The sequence below is a fragment of the Nyctibius grandis genome, chromosome 3, assembly GCF_013368605.1.
Source record: "Nyctibius grandis isolate bNycGra1 chromosome 3, bNycGra1.pri, whole genome shotgun sequence".
Classification (NCBI taxonomy): domain Eukaryota; kingdom Metazoa; phylum Chordata; class Aves; order Nyctibiiformes; family Nyctibiidae; genus Nyctibius; species Nyctibius grandis.
The window spans coordinates 81713346-81732608 of NC_090660.1; the positions used below are offsets into that span (position 1 = coordinate 81713346).

At 42.0% G+C, this 19263-nt stretch overlaps 1 protein-coding gene across 4 annotated transcripts in view; it reads right to left on the bottom strand.

Annotated features, from left to right (window-relative positions):
- The window catches only part of SNX16 (sorting nexin 16), a 30247-nt gene extending 23459 nt beyond the window's left edge, over positions 1-6788 (bottom strand). Inside the window, exons 1-4 of one of the 4 annotated variants that reach the window (XM_068396535.1) lie at positions 6702-6737; positions 4420-4554; positions 3696-3781; positions 1354-1817 (exon numbers count right to left, since the gene is read on the bottom strand). In XM_068396535.1, the coding sequence (XP_068252636.1) occupies positions 1354-1725 (372 nt within the window). In that variant the 5' untranslated portion in view covers positions 1726-1817; positions 3696-3781; positions 4420-4554; positions 6702-6737. Of the gene's footprint in view, positions 1-1353; positions 1818-3695; positions 3782-4419; positions 4555-5909; positions 6080-6701 lie in introns of those variants that run through there. The other 3 variants (XM_068396534.1, XM_068396536.1, XM_068396537.1) reach the window with 3 other exon arrangements.
- Positions 6789-19263: the final 12475 nt, after the last annotated feature.

Here is a 19263-nt window from a genome sequence, read left to right on the forward strand (position 1 = left end):
ACATGCTGGTTTTAATGCACAATAGCAAGCTTATCTTCAACACGCAACTGAAAACAAACAGTTAATTACGTGCTTTCAGAAACAAACACAGCAACAGAAGTAGTGAATTCAGAAAGAGCAAAAATGCAACCAAGCATTTTAAAGATGAAAAATGCACTGCAACCTGGACTTAAAATGAAAATTTCATAAAATGAAAACTTTGACTCCTTATTTTAAATAGAGTTGAAGAACATCTAACATGCACGCTGGAATACACTTTGCATATTTTCAGACTAACCCTTGTCAATATAACAATACTAACCATTGTTTTAGTTTTTAAGGTATTATTTAAAAGGAACCTTTGTTGGCTCTTCTCTTATGCTACCATGCATGAAGATGTTAGAAACTGAAAAACTTATGACAAGACAAGCTATCATTCTCAAATAATTAAAAAGCAGCATTATTTAATTCTTTGCAGAAAGAACTTGATGATTTTACTAGCATTTGAACTGTCATATGGGCATCAGCTTCCACATTTTTCTAATCTAAAAGAAAGTCGGAGAAAAAAATTTGTCTGCTATTACCTCCTCCCTACCTATTTGTGATTAATGTTACTCTCCTGAAGTAACATAATTAATAAATAATTAGTAACAAACAATTTTCATCAGTCCCACAAGCATTGCTGAATTATCTCAAATAAACGTTTCAGCCACATCCACAAAAACAAATGCACAAATGCCTTTATATATTTATAGCATGTAAAATCTGAATTGCCAGCTATGGTACATTGAGAAAAATCAATACAATCAATTAAGCTGGTGTTCCGTCATAAGATTCTGCATATGTGACATCTCACTCTGATGTTTTCAGAACAGATTTCCCCGTACTAGAAACTAAACCTAGCAATGCAAGAAGCTGTAAACTACATGTATGCACTTTAATTCAAATGTTGATGTTACTAATAACTGTAAAAGGCAAATATCAGGGTATCTTACCATTAATTTCAAATAAAAGACTACATTTTCTTTAAGATGTTTAACTACGCAGAACTTCTGGAAGTTCAATTTCACAAGGAATTGTAACTTTGCAAGGAATTCCTAACTTTTCCAGCAGAAACTGATACCTGAAGTAGAATGAATCCCTTCTATTCCAGCACACAAGTACAGGAAGGACTGCTTCAAAGTCTCAATTTTCCCACCTGTATAATGGGACTGATATTTTCCTGTCAGATTGCAGTACTCTGAAACTAAATTAGTATTTGTAAAGTAGTCCAACATCCCTGAACCCCAAGATTAATTACTGAAAGAGAATGGAAAGTACATTCATTTGTTACCTTGTCATTACAGGATGAACTATACTATCCCCAAAACTTACAGTGAATTTTGCCCTTTCCTCCATCACCTCATAACCCAGTATAGTAGGAGTGGACGGTCGATCTTCCCAGCTCCTGGAATCTGTATTCTGCTCTATTTCTTCTACGGGCTGAGTACAGTATTCTATGGATGCATCTATACCTGTAAATTTAGTCCTAACAAGTGGACTACTACACACAGATGACGTAGAACCGTTCTGGTCAGGCACACTCATCTTTTTAAAACTACCAATTGCAGAGTCCTCCAGCTGTCCTTTTGAGGAGCTGGAACTCGTCGAGATGCTCCCAAAAGAAGAACTTCTTTGGTTTCTGTTTGTAAAGCTGGATGATGAACTTCCAATAGGAATAGGAACAGGAACGTATGGTGTTGCCATTCTTCATGGAAAAAACTCTCAGTTTTTGGTGCAGGAGTTTAAGGTTCATTCACTGTATAAGCCATGTTCTCTCTTCTTTTCAAGAACAGTACCTGCAGTGAAGGACAGAAAATATCATAATTTTTAAGTCGAAGCAACATTAAGATACTGCTTTGGAAGAATCTATATCAGCATTGAGATGGTACATAGCAGTATTGATGGTTAAACATTTTTACAAGGAATTTGGCTTCATATAAAACGCTGCTTTTAAATTACATCTCTACAATTTGACAGGCAGCTTTACAGGAGTTCTCTGTCTTTCACAGCTATTAAAATAAAAATGACAAAGTTAAAGTAAGTTACGAAAGAGAGAAATCTTTTTGTCCTTTATGATTTACATACTTTTTTGCTTTATTTAAAAATGGAGCAATTTTTAGGCATAATCTCAGAAGTTGGTGTAGTTATAGTGACTATTTAGTATAGTACAATAGCTTTTCTCAGAATTGCTTCTGTAAGATATTCGGAGCAGACTACACGAGCCAAACACGCATGCAATAATATGCATGCCATGAATCAAAAGACAACACCGTAAACAGCTTAGGTGAAAAATATATTTGCATATATTACGTATTCACTGAAGTATAATGGACCTGTTTTCAAAACGAAATATTTTTTCAAAACAACTCTGTTGCATATAATGCTGCAGACATTTGTAACAATGTTAATTGGCCACATTTTCTGTAGCTTGAATTGGAGCAATTAAGTTTTACAAGTGTGAACATCAAAAGCAGTGTTGTAATAGCAGCTAGTTTTCCATTCCAGCAGATTAAAATGGAAAAAACAAGTTAAGGGAAAAAAGGTAAAGGATTTGATATTTTTTCTTCAAGAACACGATTTCAAGCTAAAATTAATCTTTTTTTTACATGTGTGTATGTTTCTAAAAAAAAAGCAAAAGAAAATTAAGACAGCAGTCAAACTGCCAAAAAGCACCATTTTAACAACGTACCCAAAGAAGAGCTCTTACAAGATGCAAATTAGATGCCACCTCTTTGGTTTAATAGGATTTGAGTCCCCACCCATCTAACCCAAGAGTACAACAATCAACCATGAGGCTGCAGGCGGATGTGAAATGGGAAACAGTCAACCTGATTCACGTCACATATATAATCAATCATCTACTGGAGTAAAACCCAAATGAGTTTCCTAATTGCAAGGGTGAAGTGATGCTTTCATTCTCTTGCTCTAAATAGATCTCGGAGAACACAAATAAGGAAATAAATAAGAAATGAACCAGCATCAACAAGAAAGACTGAAAAATGCTCTTGAAATAATTCCGTGAGTGAAGGAAAAAACAAACTTCCTCATCCTTTAAGCTACATAGGGAAATCTTCAAACACTTTGTATGTCAAAAAGCTCAGTGAACTTCATCAAAAAGTACAAGTTCAAACTGGCAGTGTCTCCACAAGAGCACCTCTGCTTCACTGTGGGGTGAGGCTGGACATTTGGCAGCGTCCAAGGGAGCAGAAATGTCAGCATCATAAACCCCTGTTGATTGACTTTGCTGGTCAGGTGCAGGATTTGGACTATCCAGCAGCTTCTATTGCAGCATAGTCCTCTGCTTGTTTGTGTGACTTAACTCTGTGTCAGACAGCTGACCTGCTTCAGCCTCATGCAGTTTGAAAGAAGTAAGTCACACCTGTCTTGGAGACAAGACATTCTCCTGGAGCTAGACTAAGATTTAAATCCCTTTTTCCACCTGTATCTCAATGAGTGAATATGTTTTCTGCCTCAAACAATAAACTTTGCAATACATTTTTTTAATAGAGGTAGAAATATCAAGACAAGAAGTATTCTCTGGTAGATTTTCTCTAGCAAAATTCCAGTCTGCACAAAATACTAAACAAAGAACTCCTTTTTCACTTGCCACTTAAGTGACTCTTCCATGTTACCAGCACAAGAAATTGCGAGCACCCCTTTAAAGAATGCCTCACCTGGCTATGTCCTTGGGAGGTGTGGGACGAAATCCCTATGAACAGAAGAACCCAACAGAGTCCAGGTTTGCAACAAATCAAAGGATCTGTAAATAAAAAAAAAAGTGGTTGTTATTATATTCTGCTGCATGACTATGAATCTGAACTAGGAAAGGAAGATAAGCCCACATCTCAGGGAACCTGGTGAAGTTCACCCAGGAGTTGGTGGAATCTTAAGAAGGAAAAAGCCTGGGCTTTTCAGCACTTCTTGAAAAAAAAGGAAGAGACATTTCACCAGGTACAGTACTTGTGAACAGTGTCTTCTATAGAAGAACTTCTTTCTTTCAAGTGAAACACCAGTCAAGAACTTACTATCTCGAACTTACATACTACTACTCTTAAATGCACATGCATTACTGAAAGGCTGTATTTACATTGGCAAGCAACACAGTTCAACACGAACAGACCTGGAGAGCAAAGCACTCAGTGTTAAGAATCCAACATCTACATTCTACATGCTTCAGCAGCTTTTATGTCAGACTAGCTATAATTTGGTACCACTGACTGAATGCTTATTAGCAGCTGGACTGCATTAGGTCTGCTCCCAGGGTGCATTTTGTGGTTTAGTTTCTTTTATACACTGCAAGACCATCCCAAATTGTAAGCCAATGCATACTAAATGGTGACAATCACAATATTTCCTTCTAAAGGACATTCTTGAATAAAACTAACACAGTAAACATACCCATAGATAAATAAATGGGGCTGATTCTACCAGTATCTCAGCGATTCCTGAAACTCAGAAGAGTAACACAAGAGTGTTCTTTGAGTAACTGAAGTCTCAGGTCAAGCAAGCAAAGGGCACACCATGTCATTTAACCTGATATATTTTTCAAGAAAACAGAAGAAGAAACATACAAAGATATTATATTAGAACTTACCAGACTCATAAATACATATATATGTAAATCCATCTTAAACTGTAGAAGTATCAAAATTTCCAAGTATCTAAAATATTTACATGCGATGAAATGCAACAGGGTTTAAAATTGCATTAATTTGCACTTTATCAAGGCTAAACATTAGAAAAAGAATACAACATTCAAACGAGGGTCACAACCTTAGGACTCAAGCCTTTTCTGCAAATATAGAAGTCTACTGCCAATTCATGCAACAAAAGTAACAGAAAATAACCTGATAAACCACATCACTCCTTGCTTACATCAGTGCAGCAAGGAGGGAAGATTCAGGTGCACCGTCTGCTACTACCCAAGCTTCACTGCAGACTGGTCTTGCATGTCACTGCACTAAACCAGTAGAGTCATTGCACCACACCAACTTTCAGAACAAACAGATCGCTCACGACACCGAAGAGGTAATCCAGCCACTGCGCCTTCTTGTCTAGATATTTACTTACTTCACTTTTTATAAGAAATTTGTTTCCTGTTCAGAACCCATATTTGGTTCAGTTTGATTCCCAACTGTAAGTTAAGAACGAAATAAAAAGAACATCTGCTGGAAGTACTGAACTGCTAAATCTGAAACAGGATAGGACGGAGTCCCAGGAACCCTCCAGTCCCATGCTACAAAACAGCACGACACCAACTTATCCTACTGGGTGTTTACAAGAGCCACCTCCCTTTTTGCGGGTGAAGCAAATAGGCTATAATAAAACCACTTAAAAAGGGTTTGCCTCCAGCTTGCAACTATTGCAATTCCAAACCCTTTTAAGCTAATGGTTTGTAGGTCCAGTGAGAAACACGTAAGCCATGTGATTTCAGGATAATAGTTAGAACAAAACAATCCTTATTTAACAGTTCTCACTGGATTTAGAAGACTTTTAGCTATGCAATACCATTTGCGATCTGGTTACACATAGTACATCTCTGTTTGGACAATGAAGTCAGGCTGACCTCTGTTGTTTAGGATCTAAGCGCTACCATGGAATGTCAGCTGAAGAACTAGGGGAATATTTAATAAGATAATTTGCTCGGTTAGGTTTTATAAATTTTTTTAAAAATAATCATTTTGTGCCGTCTTCGACCGAGTTACTTAACGACATATTTCACCTGTTTATGAACTCAAAATTGGGGCCTACTTATCACACCTCGCATACACACGCAGGCACACAGAGGGGGTCAGTTCCTGCCGCAAAGACTCTGTTACCGACTTACAAACAACTGAAGGTTAACTCCCCGCCCCAGTTCCATAGCAGGACACGCTCACATCGCCTACCTCTGTCTGTGATTTAACGGCTCTGAAACAGACGGGAACCAAGCAAGAACTGAATCTTTCAGTCAGCCACCAGCGAGCGGCACGGCCCTAAAGCACCGGGAACCCGCCGCAAGCGCGGGGCGCGCAGAGCCGCCCGGAGCGCGGCGGTTACGCCGCTGACCGCGGCCGCCCGGGCCCGCCCTCCCGGTGCGGGGCACCGCCACGGTCGGGACGCGGCTGCCGCCTCCGGGCCGTCCCGCGCACAGGACGCCGCTCACGCCGTTTTATGCAACTCCAGGAGCGGCCGCCGAGCCAGCGGTACCGGAGGGGCCGGGCTAGCGCAGCTGCACGGCCTGGCAAACCCTGCCCCGCTCGCACGGCTTCCGAAACCGGCAGGTTTCACAGCAGCGCGGCTGAAGAACCGCCTCTGAGGTGAGGCGCCGCTTCTTCCCCCCCGCCCCGCCCCAGGGAAGGGGGGTTCCGTCCCCGCCGTCCCGCCTGAGCTGCCCCGGCCGCGCCTCAGCCCGCGCGGCGGCCCTAACCACCCGCAGCGCCCCCCACTGGCGGGGGCCCGCGCAACCGCCCGCGGCCGCCTCCGCACAGGTGCACGGGAGCTGCGCCACCGGCCGGCGCGAAGGGGAGGCGGCGGGGGCCGGCTGTGCCCAGCACGGGACGGGCAGTGGCGGGGCGCCGCTCCCCCAGCCTGAGCTGCCCCCCGCCTGCCTCCCTCATTCCCTTCGGGGCTAGCCGCGGCGCCCGGCCCTGCTCGCCCCTTTCTGCCTGCCGGGCGGGCGAGCGAGCGCCCCCACTCACCTGCTCGCCGCCGCGCCCGCCTCCCTCTGCCGCGCCACCGCTGCGGCCACCCCTCCCCCGCGGACGTCCCCGCCCCTCCGCGCGCCGAAAGGCAGGCGCGCGGCGCCCCGGGGCGTGAGGGGCGGGGTCGCGGGTCGGTACCTGCGGCGCGTGGCGGGCGGGGCGGAAGCGGGCGGGGGGCGGGTCCGTGTGGGGACCACAAGTACCGGCGAGCCCCGCCCGCCGGGGAAGCCTGCATTTCCCGGCAGGCAGCGCGAGGCCGCTCGGGGCGGGGGCTGCCCGCGGCGCACTTTGGGTGCCGCCGTTCTTTGGCGGCGCGGTGCCCGCTGGGGCCTGTAGTCTGGCCGGGCGGGGAGTGGCTGAGGGGAGCGCGGGAGCCCCTTGTGGGCGGGGGCGGTCTCCGCGGCGGCCGTAAGCGCTGCGGGTCGCGCAGGTTGCCAGCCCAGGCAGCCTCCGGGCGGCCGCGCAGGGGGAGCGGGGAGGGAGCTCCTGCCTCCCCCGGCAGGGTCAGCCTGCCCCTCGGCCGGGCCGGCCCTCGGCGCCCCCGCCGCGAAGGGGAGGAAGGAGCGGGGCGGGAAGGGCGGCGGGTGTTCGCCCTCCTGGCTCCCGGGCGCGGAAACCCCAGGAGCTGTGTCACGCGCGGGGTGTTAACGTGCTGTCACATCACACCGGCATAAAGTCCTGCTGTAGCGCGAGGCGTTCTCACAGGGCAGCGTGACAGGTGTAGGAGCGGGGCGTCATGTGAAATGGATGCTCTGGGCGGGTATAGATCCATCCGTACGGGTAAAAGTGATCAGTGAATTTGCCGGGGAGGGAGAAAGGGGAGGAGATCGCTGTTCTTAAATAGTGGTGGGAATACAGTATCTTGCTATCTCATAGTGACCTAGGTAAGTCAACAGGGATACGGTATTCTGGAGAAAATGAAAACAGCACAATTTGTGTTAAAGAGTACATTTTCTTTATATGTTTTATATTCTGTATACATCACGTTAAAAATGTGATACCTAGAGTTCCCGAGAAAGTCTTTCTGTTGAGTTTTGATACGGAGGTTACCACACACCTGGTTTTGTGGGATTGCCTTTTTCTCCCCTTTGGATCTTTTATCTGGAAGACACACTTTGGGATTTTGGGTGTCAGCAGCCTGTTAGAACAATAGCTGTCACTGCTGCCTGGCATCTGTCTCATGTTCATGGGTCTGGAAGCTGTTAGATGCTTCCAGGAAATATCGCACCTCTTGTTCAAATGCTGTGCAACTGATCTGCTTGTTTATAATAAACCTGATACTTTCTGCAGGGCATGGGCACACAGATAGTGTCGCAAAAGCATGCTGGTAAGGTGATCTGATCTGCGATTGCAAACACTAGTATAGGCCCATTGCATTACCCTTGTCAGTGTATACTGCTCTGGGGCTGCTATTAGCACTGGAGTGTAATTCTTCTTCTGCTACAGTTGTATTCTTAGGGTCTTAGAGAATTTTGTTCTTTGTTTTTTCCTGTGTCATATTGTTTAAGCAGTACATTGGACTGTTTGGAATTAATTTTGAACTTAGTGGTTTTTATGGATGTTGGTCTTTCAAGCAATTTCGTCAGATTTGGCAGGGTAGCTAGCATTCGTTGTGCGTAGAATTAGTAGATTTGAAAAACATTTGTGAATAACTGGTTCAGAAGCTATGCCACAGGGCACTTTTTTGGATCTAATTCTCTCTTTAAATTCCCAGTTCTGTTTTAAATATGTAGTACTCAGAAGAGATAATACACTGGATATTTGAAATGCATTATATTAACGTATATATTAAATCAGAGGAAATGTAATCAACTGCATTTTGAAAATTGCACTGCTGAACCTGATAGGCTGAGCATATGACTATTGTGACTTTAAACTTTGTCTCACTCAATGTCCTCTAACATATGGCAGCAGAGGAGAACAAACTGCTAGAAACAAGAGAATCCTAACTTCCAGTTCTTCAGAACACTTTTTCTATAGTAGTTGAACATGTCTGAGCATTACAATAATTTAGTTGTATATTCTATGTTTTTTTAATTTTTACTGTAAACAGTTATTTTTAAAGTTTTCTACCTATACCAAGCTACTTTTTAAAAACAAAAGAGATTTTTTCACCCCTAGAAACATTTGATAGTTATAAATGCATGTTTTTCAGTCTATTAGTCAGCTATCCTAACAGCTTGTGACGTGACATTTGTTGCACAGGTTAACATAAAATTTTTAACAGCCCCCCCAATGATAGTGAGGTCAGTTTTCACTATGACATTGTTGATGAAGCACGAATCCTATCCCAAATCCTTTGAAGACAACAGGACATTTTTTGTCACGGTGAGCAGGTATAGGAACAAGGTGTGAGGCTGCATTTCTTTGGTCATTTTGAAATTCCAAGGAAGTCAGCGGAATTTTTGGCTGCTGAGGAATGTGGGCTTCGTGTGTTCAGGTCACAAGGCACTATTCACCCTCAAAGTAATCAGGAATGACTGTTGCTTCACTGGGGTGAGAGAAACTATGCAGGATTAAGGAGAATTAAAATTGGGTCTGTGCCTTTCCTGGTTTTCTCTTTATAGTAGTTCTTCCCTGTGTACTCCGGCTGCAGCGATCCGTAAAGCTTTGAGACTGCCTTGCTTCAGCTGCTTGTGTAAGCAGAAAAATCTGTGGCTTTCATTGTAGGCTAGACTGAGCCACCCTGTGGCAATGCCGTGCATTTCGCCTTTACTGAGTCGAAAGGACAACAAAACTAGTTACTAAATGTGTTAAGAGACTGGAAAGTACTTGCTGGACTGCACCGGAAGGTATGTGCTGTTTTTTTTTTCTGCACCTATTGCTACCAGATGCCGCCCATGTTCTGCCTCCATCCACTAGTTATTTGGTTTCGCAGAGGACTGGTGTATATATATTATAGGCCTGATCAAAAATCTGTCAGGCTGTCATAACCCTTTGTGCCAAAGACAAGATTTTTGCTAATGCTAGCTGGTTAGCTAGCTTAATTTAACCTTGTTTAGGGGCTAGGGCTTGCAGAATCAGGAAAGCCTTTTCATGTAGAAGAACTTTATTCAACCTCTGTGAACTTCCCAGCACTTTCTCTGCTGGGAAAAAGAATGCAGGAACTGCTAATTGTGTAACACTAGTGGTCCAGCAATTCCATCTTCTGTTGTAAAAAAAACCAAAAACTAAAACAAAAACAAAACCAAAAAACCAAATAATCCTATAGGTGAGAACTCTGGGATAATCTGTTATTGAATTAAATGTAGCTTCTGCTGTGCTAGTTGAGGCATAATGCGATATGTTTTCAAAGTCCCACCTGCCCTCGTGATCATGTGAAACACTGAGGGTGGATTTTCTATCAGGTTATGGGATTTAGGCACTCAAATCTCGTTACATTTCAATTGGATGTAGGCACTCAAATTCCACTGTATTTTAGAAGAATTCAGGCATTCAGTCCCATTATATTTCAATGGGATTTGGGCCTTTCTCTCCCAGGATACTGTGAAATCTGTGACTTGGAGGATATTTGTTTTATGACAAAAAAGCCAATTTTGTTTCTCCCCTGTAGAGTCTTCAGCATTAGAAGTGATAGAGTTTCTCCTAAAGACAATTATTTCTGTAATTCTAGAACCCTAGAATTCTAGAATGGTTTGGGTTGGAAGAGACCTTCAAAGATCATCTAGTCCAACCCCCCTGCCATGGACAGGGACATCTTCCTCTAGATCAGGTTGTTCAAAGCCCCATCCAACCTGGCCTTGAACACTTCCAGGGAGGGGACACCCACAGCTTCTCTGGGCAACCTGTTCCAGTGTCTCACCACCCTCATCGCACAACATTTCTTCTTTAAGTCCAATCTAAACCTACCCTCTTTCAGTTTAAAACCATTGCCCCTTGTCCTGTCACTACATGTCCTGGTAGAAAGTCTGCCCCCATCTTTCTTATAAGCCCCCTTTAAGTACTGATAGGCTGCTATAAGGTCTCCCTGGAGCCTTCTCTTCTCCAGGCTGAACAACCCCAACGCTCATCTTTTCTTCATAGGAGAGGTGCTCCAGCCCTCTGATCATTTTTGTGACCATCCTCTGGACCTGCCTTAACAGGACCATTTCTATCTTGTGCTGGGAACCGCAGAGCTGGACACAGTGCTACAGATGAGGTCTCCTTCCAGGTTCAAAAACTACACAACTTTGAAGAAGTACAGCTGGATATTTTGAAAGTAGGCATAAGCATTGAAACTGGGAATTTCATAAAGTGTGGGCATCCAGATCCTGAGTTGTCATCCTGAAATACTTTAAGCAGTTGCCATGTCATTCTAATGTGTCTCGGCTTCATAGATACTGTATCAGCATGTGTGTGTGTATGTTGTAGTCTAATACTTCCTATGTCTGTGAGATGCTACTTCAGCACATGTTCAGAGGGACCTTGCCTTTTAAAGGGCTGAAAAAGTTGACCTTTTATACATACCCTTTGAGAGCTCCTGTCCTTGGGAGGTTGTACTACACAGCATCAGATATCCAGTGGTCAAAAAGGACAGAGGGAAAGGTAAGAGATGGGATTTAAACTCTGTTGCTGGCTGGCTCTTTGCAGGTTTGGTCTGACTTTGTGTGATTCACTTCTCTGTGGCTGACTCTGTTCAAGCTTTCTTTGAAACCACCATGAGGCATCTCACTTGTGCAGTGTAGGCTCCTGGAAGCCTGCACTCCTTGTTCAGAGTTTGAAGTATCATGCTGAGGACTAGGCTCTCCCAGAGTCCAGTTCTTTATTACCTCTAGATCTTCATGGGTTCTAAGACTTTGTTCTAGCTCAGGTTTTGAATTTCTGACTTGACACTTGTCCAAAACACTCAGGTGTGGGATACTGATTGCCCCTTTGTCTCCTGATTGATTACTCTCAGCCTGGTAACATCTATATGTTATCTTCTGATGCTTGCTGCAAAATTTACTTGTAATATGGTTTTACATCTAAATTGTTTTCAGGGTGGTTTCTTGATAATAGACTTTTAATGGAATGAAAATAGACTTAGTAGACTTTTTGTGGAACACCAGTTTCACAGGTATAGTTCAGCTGCTGTGTATTGTTCTGGCAATTCGCTGAACTACAGATGGAACTTACCAGCTTTCTATTCAGTTATGCTTGTTGTACTTCTCTTTTAGAAGGGAGTCCTCAAGTAAGAAAGCAGAAGCAGCAGCCTCTAAGAAGTTAAGAAATCTCTGCCTGCCAGAGGCTAGGTCTACTTTGAGTTATAGGGAATTTTTCTCTCTCAGGGCTTGCTTCTGGGTAGAGAAGCTCGCAGGTGTTATGGCCAGAATTTTCAAATGAATGAACTGTAAGTGTGGATTTTAAAATAATGAGTTATAACATTTCCTTCTGTCCTGTGGCAGGTATTAAGATGCCTAGCAAATTGTGTCCTTCCTTTTTTCTTCCTTTTTATCCTCACCATCAGCATTTTCAGCCCTTATCCTAGCTGGGTATATCTTGCTTTGGCTTTAAAATACACAGGTAATTATGATCACCAACTGCTAATAATGATGCGTCATTAATAAATAAGAATATACAGAAGTATTCTGATAATTTATCGTATTGATGCTTGGGCAAAACTGTCCTAGAAATTGACAACTAAACACTCATTGACTTCTGGCTACCCTCTGGAAAAAGAACAAAGTATGTAATTTTGACAATAGGTCCTGCTTTCCCTGCCTTCTTTGCCTTGGTCTTTACTGGTAAAATCAGCTTTCAGGGACTCTGTCCCCTGTGATCAGTGGGAAAGTTTTGAGCCAGGCTGATTTACCTTGGTGAAAGAGGATTATGTTGGGGAACGTTTAAACAAACTGGATATATGGAAGTCCAGCGACCTGGTGAGATATGCCCATGAATGTTGAAGGAGTGGGCCAGTGTCACTGCAAGGCCACTCTCAATCATCTTTGAAAGGTCGTGGAGGTTGGGGCAGGTTCCTGAGGACTGGCAGAAAGAAAATGTCACTTTCTATTTCAAGAATGACAAGAAGGTGGATCTGGGGAGTTACAGGACTGATGTTAATCCCTGAGAAGGTGATGGAGTGAATAATTCAGGAAACCATTTCTGAACATGAAGGACAAAAAGGTGATCAAGAGTAGTAGTTAGGAAGGGAAAATCATGTCTGACCAACCTGATATAACTTTCTGGGGTGAGATGACTAGCTTGGTGAGTGAGGGAAGAGCAATAGAAGTTGTTTATCTTGACTTAGTTAAGGCTTTTGACACTGTCTCATGTAACATCCTCACAGATAAACCAATGAAGTAACATCTTCATTAATGACCTTGATAACGGCACAGAGTACACCTTCATCAGGTTTGTGGACAATACAAAACTGTGAGGAGTGGTTGATATACCAGGTAGTTGTGCTGCTGTTCAGAGGGACCTCGACAGGCTGGAGAAATGTGCTGTTAGGAGTCTCATGAAGTTCAACAAAGGGAAATGCAAAGTCCTGCCCCTGGGAAGGCATAACCCCATGGGATATCCTGTACACGCTGGGAACCAACCAGCTGGAAAGCAGCTTTGCAGAAGAGGCCCTGAGGGTCCTGGTGGACACCAATCTGAACATGAACTAGCAATGTGCCCTGCGGCAAAGAAGGCTAATGGTATGCTGGGCTGAATTAGGAGTAGTATTGCTGGCAGGTTGAGAGAGGTGATTCTTCCCCTCTACTTTGCACTGGTGAATAACTTCTGCAGTGCTGTGTCCAGTTCTGGGCTTCCCAGTACAAGAAAGATATGGACATACTGGAGCAAGTGCAGCAAAGGGCCATCGCGATGATTACGGGCTTGGAGCATCTGACAATGAGGAGAAGCTGAGAGACCTGAGATTGTTCAGCCTGGAGGAGAGAAGGTTCAGGGGTCTCTTATCCATGTGCAGAAATACCTGATGAGAGGGTGCAAAGATGTTGGAGCCAGGCTTTTTTCAGTGGTGCCCAGTGACAGGACACAAACAGAAATACGCAAAATTCCATCTGAATGTAAGAAAGCACATTTTACTGTGAGGGTGATCAAACACTAGAACAGGTTGCACAGAGAGGTAGTTGTTTGATGATATTTGAAACCTGACTGGACGCAGCCCTGAGCAACCTGTTGTAGCTGACCCTGCTTTAAGCAAGGGCTGGACTAGACGATCTTGAGAGGTCCCTTGTAACCTCAACCCTTCTGTGATTCTGTGAGCTTAGAAGCCTGCCATCCTGCTATTGCTGCAGAACAAAAAGATAACAGACTCTGTTTCTATTTATGTTTTCTTAAAAGCATCTAAAAGCATCTACTCTTCCAAGAGTATGGGAGCAAAATTTGTTCTCCTCATTTGCTGTTGTGTGATGAAATAGAATTCAACTTGTTGCAAGTTGACAGGTAGTCTTTGACTGTACTTTCTGATACTTTTTTCCTGAATAAAGTGGTTTTTTTCTTTTTTTTTCTTCCCTGTAATCAATGTGAAAAGAAAAGAACATTGTAAGGAAAACCCAGGGAGTAGAGAATAAAGAATTATTGTTAATTGAATAGTAGACTACATGGTTTATTTTCAATCTGAATAAAATTATTATGGCAGAGATTTCAGGCATTTTGATTGAGGAGTCATATTCATGTGCAGTAATGACTTCATTACATGCATTTGAAGCTTCAAGTTTAGAAATGATTAGTTTGCTCTTAGCTAGAAGAAGTGGTTTTACATGTTCTTTGTTTTACATCATTTAAACAGTCACTCACTTTTCTTGCAGGGAAGAGGTGTTTCTTTCTCAGTAATAACCTTTTGGACACGATGGTACCCTGCGTTGTAAGTTGACCTGGCAAAGCTTCTGGTCCTTTGATATGGCCTTTGTAGAAGGTTTTTGTTTCCCCTCCTAATTTTCTACAGCTTACTGCTTTGCGTAGCACAATGTGTTTTAGTATTGATTTGTGAGAGGTCTCAAAAGTATTTCTTTCTCTGTGGGGTAAAGAAGAAACTTGGTCTTATTAAAACATGAATGGTCACACAAGTGGGACAGACTCTCTTAGCTGTTTCATGGGTTTCTGTGTGACCTTGGACAAATCACTTCAATTTCACTTTACTGTCGATGCCCAGGTTTTGCTCTAGGCTCATTAAGCAAGCTAACAAAGTTACAGTGAATATAATCTTATTCTAAATCTGGAAGGCATCACTATTACTTGCACAGCCCTGTGTTATGAATTTAAAGTGATGCTTGTCTTTCCTGCACAGCACAGCTCTGTTACAATACACTCCTGCATGCAATCACTAATACAGCCCTATAAAGGGCAGTGTTCATTAACTGTATCCTATGCACAAAGGATGTGAGTTTCATTGTTTTTAACAATAATACAGAAACCTTTCCCTTTATTTCCAAAGTTCAAATAGCAGCAGTGGCGTGAAACAGCTTTGTCTTGGAGAAACATGTGGTGCATTGATATGGAAATGAGCACACCCTGTGCTTCAGTAAGTGCCAGGGTGGCAGTGTTCAGTGCTGCCACACTGACTTGAGCTTTTGCATTGTGCTCAGCTTATGTTCAGCTAGCCATAATTCTAGCAGTGTTTCCTTCTCTGTTAGAGGTAGACTTTGAAATACTGCTATACTTGACATCCTTGCATGTAAAGTTGAATAGAATCATACTCTTTCTTACCTTTTTCTTGTGAAGTAGCAACATGTAGTTAGTTATTTTTAGATGAATATTATACAATAACATATTTTCTTTATGGTAAAAAACACCAGATAATTTGGACTTTTGCCTTTGCAGAAGAAAAAAATCTCTGTCCTTCGGAAGGATTCTTATCTATTGCTTTCTAGTCTTTTTCTATTTCAACTTCACCATGTGAATTGCAATTCAAGAGTATGTTACACACTGACATGTTAATTTAGCATTAACATTTGCAGGCTATTCTAGGGCTGGAGGCTACTGTTCAGTGATTATTATTATTGCTATCTTGCAGAGCCCAGAAGCGTGCTACACGTTTGCAGACACATAGAAAAAACATCATTATTTTCCGGATGGATTTGTAACTTTATATTGAACAGGATGAAACAAGTGATGATAACAAGTATTTCAGGCAGAGGCTGATAAGAGAGAACAAGGGTTATCACATGAAGATCAATCACTTACTCATTTTAGGCCTTGACGTAGAATTTTTTATTATCAAACAGTATTTATGGTGATGGATGATTACATGGAGCAAAGACTCTCTTAGGAGAGATGAGCTCTAGTGGGAATGCCTCAGCCGATCTCAGCTGCAGCAAGTTTTGCTGGGTGAACATGGTAGGAAACCCCCAAACTGCAGAAACTGAGAGGAAAGTCCACTGCACAGTGTGTTCTGCACTACTTGTCTTGCTGTCACCTGGACATGGTCCCAGTGTCTGGAATGTCCATCCCTTCCTTTTGAACTGCCCACATATCTTATTTCCCAGGGAATGAGAGAGTATGGGAGGGAAGCAGAGGGTGGGATGGTCCCAGTGCGCCGGTAGGACACAGCCACATCTCACACCCTCATCTAAGACTGGGGAAGAGCTCCCAGGTATCACAGCTTACAGGCAGTAATAGATACCCGAGATGTCATTTCACCTAGAAACCTGGACACAACTGATCACTAGCATATTGCAGCATTCACAAAAGCTCAATAATTTTAAATGAAGGGGAAAATTGGACAGTTGGATGAGTGAATAATGTCTTTATGCACTGAGGAGGAAGGCAGTTTTTAGGATGCCTTTTCAATTAATAGATTGCTGTAGCTGGATGTAATGGAAACATCAGGCATTGCAAGTGTAGGGTGAGATGGGAAACGAGGGTGGTTATAAGAAAAGCAAGGAAACATCTTGTGGAGTTTTGCTGTCAGAACTGTCACAGATATTTCTAAGGAGGTATAGTATATGATGGAACAAAGTCAATATTAAAATGGTAATTTTTTAATAAGAAATCAATATTGCCTTTTGTCACTACAGGCATGAATACCCACATCCCCACAAGTGCATACTACCTGCATAATTTAAAAATGCCATCAATTTGATTTTAATGGTGTTAACTTCAATGGAGTAAGTGTTCCTAAATGGTCTGATATGTTAGTCTGACTCTCTCACTGTATGATATTGAGGACTTGGAGTTTCAGCATGAAGACCGTGGCCTACTATGTCCACTGTGTCCACAATTGCAACTGAAAATTGTTTTATTCTTTTAATAGAGGTACAGAAAAAAGAAGAAAAGGAATTAGAGCATTTGAAATGTAATTTATTAAGTGAGGTTTTGAAATATACATTTCAAAATAAAACCTGTACCTATAAAAATACATAACACACTAAAAGGTAAAAAGTTTTCATTTCACCAGCATCCCCTAATTGCTTTCCTTTGTAGATAAAAAGATTTTAGAAGGAAGTTCTTCCTCCTATATTATAGCTGGTATTAAAGACTTTATCCAATGTCTTTTTGGAAAAGGAAAACGTATTTGAGGTGGATTCAAGCTATTGCTTTTCCTAAGTTTATGCTCTCATATGGCTTTGCTGGGAACAAAACAAAACAAATAGACTCAAAAGGGGAACAAATAACAAAAGCTAACTTTGCACTTTTTATTGTTGGTGCTGATTTTTAGCTTACAGCTTCATGAGTTGGAATGACAGGAACACTGCCATATTAGCATCCAGCCCAAGACCCAGCAAACCTGTATCAGCCACCTTTCAGGTCGTGGATTGACAATGAAGTGAAAAGAGGTTTTGTCTTGGTTGGCTATATCAGACTTCTTTCACACCAAAGAGGAAAAGAGAAGTAGTAAAGAGTGAAAATAAGCCAGAGCAAGAAAAAGAGAAATAGAAGAAATGTTACATGTAGGACCCAAATCTTATGTTCTGGATGATGTTGCAGATTAATCTAAAGAGCGGTGAACAACCATGTGACAAAGGGAGCTGAACTTTTCTTACTCTGTACAATGTAAAATACAGGATTTTACACTACAAAGCTCAGTGTATGAATTCTCCTTGCCTTGTATTAAAAGGAGTTTCTTTGGTGTGAAATGAATTGTGTGCTGTAATTTGAATGGTAGCAATCTGACTTTTGTGCAAGAGAGATGGTTGAGAGGAAGCATAAATAATAACCTTACAATTTCTTTCTGACATGTAGATCGTGCTGCACATTAGACGATGAAGATATTTCTGTCCTTTGGTATCCTGTGTTCTCACAACAAATTATTATACATCAAAGAAATGAGCTCTGCGTCAAAATGATAGTAAAAGTGATGAGCTAGAAAATAATGTAAAGAGCTGGTACCTATGAAATTACTGCAAATGTCTGAAGAAATGGGGTAAAGGAAATTGCTCACAAAGTTGTTCAAATGACTTAAGCTGCTGTCTGAAAAATAAATAATCTGGGATATGACTATTAAAAATGAAATGTGGTTAAAAGCTGAAGTTTTTGAAGCACTGTATCTGATACTGCATTACAAACCATCTTTCCTTAACCTCCTTCCCTGTTTAAAGATTGTAGCAGGGGCGAGTAGAGGGCAAAAAAGATTACCAATGTCATAAAATGTCTTTCTTAGATAAGTCATTAGTCCTTTTCCAGCCATGTCAATAGTGGGTTGAAGTCATTATTGCCAGAAGACTGTTCAGTGGTCTATGTGAAATGAATTGATTGTTTCATTCTTGTTCCTGTTAGATATTTACATCACAAAAGAAGTTTGCTAGGATCGATGCTACCCAACTGATACCAGAGACTAACTAGTGTTGGGGATTCATTGCAGAGATAAAATTGTAGTTAACATGGGTTAAGTGAGTAATGTTCAGTGGTAAGGAAAATTGTCCTTTTTCCTGACTATACTCTTGTGTGATCTGGTCTAGACTCACTTCAGTGGAGTGTTTTCAATACCCACTTGTGGACAAGGCTGCTTCTTCCATTTTTAGCCATCTAAATTTATGTTTGAGGTGGTGTAGCCCATATAGAGACAAAAGCATTTTCAGAGGACTTCAGTTTCTCTGAGGTAACTGTTTTGGAGATGTTCTGGATGACTTTGCACAGGTTGTCCATGTAGTACTGCTCAGAAATGTTGAACTCCAGGTTGTCCTCTCCTGCAGAAATGGCTGGGTTTTGATTTTATTCGTATGCCCAGAGAGGAAATTAATGTAAAAACTAAGTAAAATGACATATGGGCTAAACTTTTCCTTGATGGCTACAAGATTAAGAGCAGAGATGAGCAGAAGACAAAATGTTATGTATTCTGGGAAGCTCTTCCTGTGAAAAAAAATGAAGAAGGAGAACGTAACATTTTAGTGGATGTTAAATATTCACACTGAAAATGTTAGTGATGAAACTTACTCTGAAGGTAGAAAGCAGTGTTTGCTGTTACTCAGAGCACAGACTTTCCACAGATTCCTGCTGTGTAATATTGTCTTTGATAGCTTTTCTTTCTCAGGCCTCAAATTAGTTACTTAGCTCTCTATTTTGGTTTCTAAGTCAATAAAATGGGGACTTTCAATCTCCCTTAGAAATGTTACTTAAGAATCCAGTGTTGAATTACAGGTGAACAGTGGTAAGTATGTGCTGTATGTGCTAAGGCCCAGACTAGCACCAAGATCTTTTGAAGTCAATGGTACAG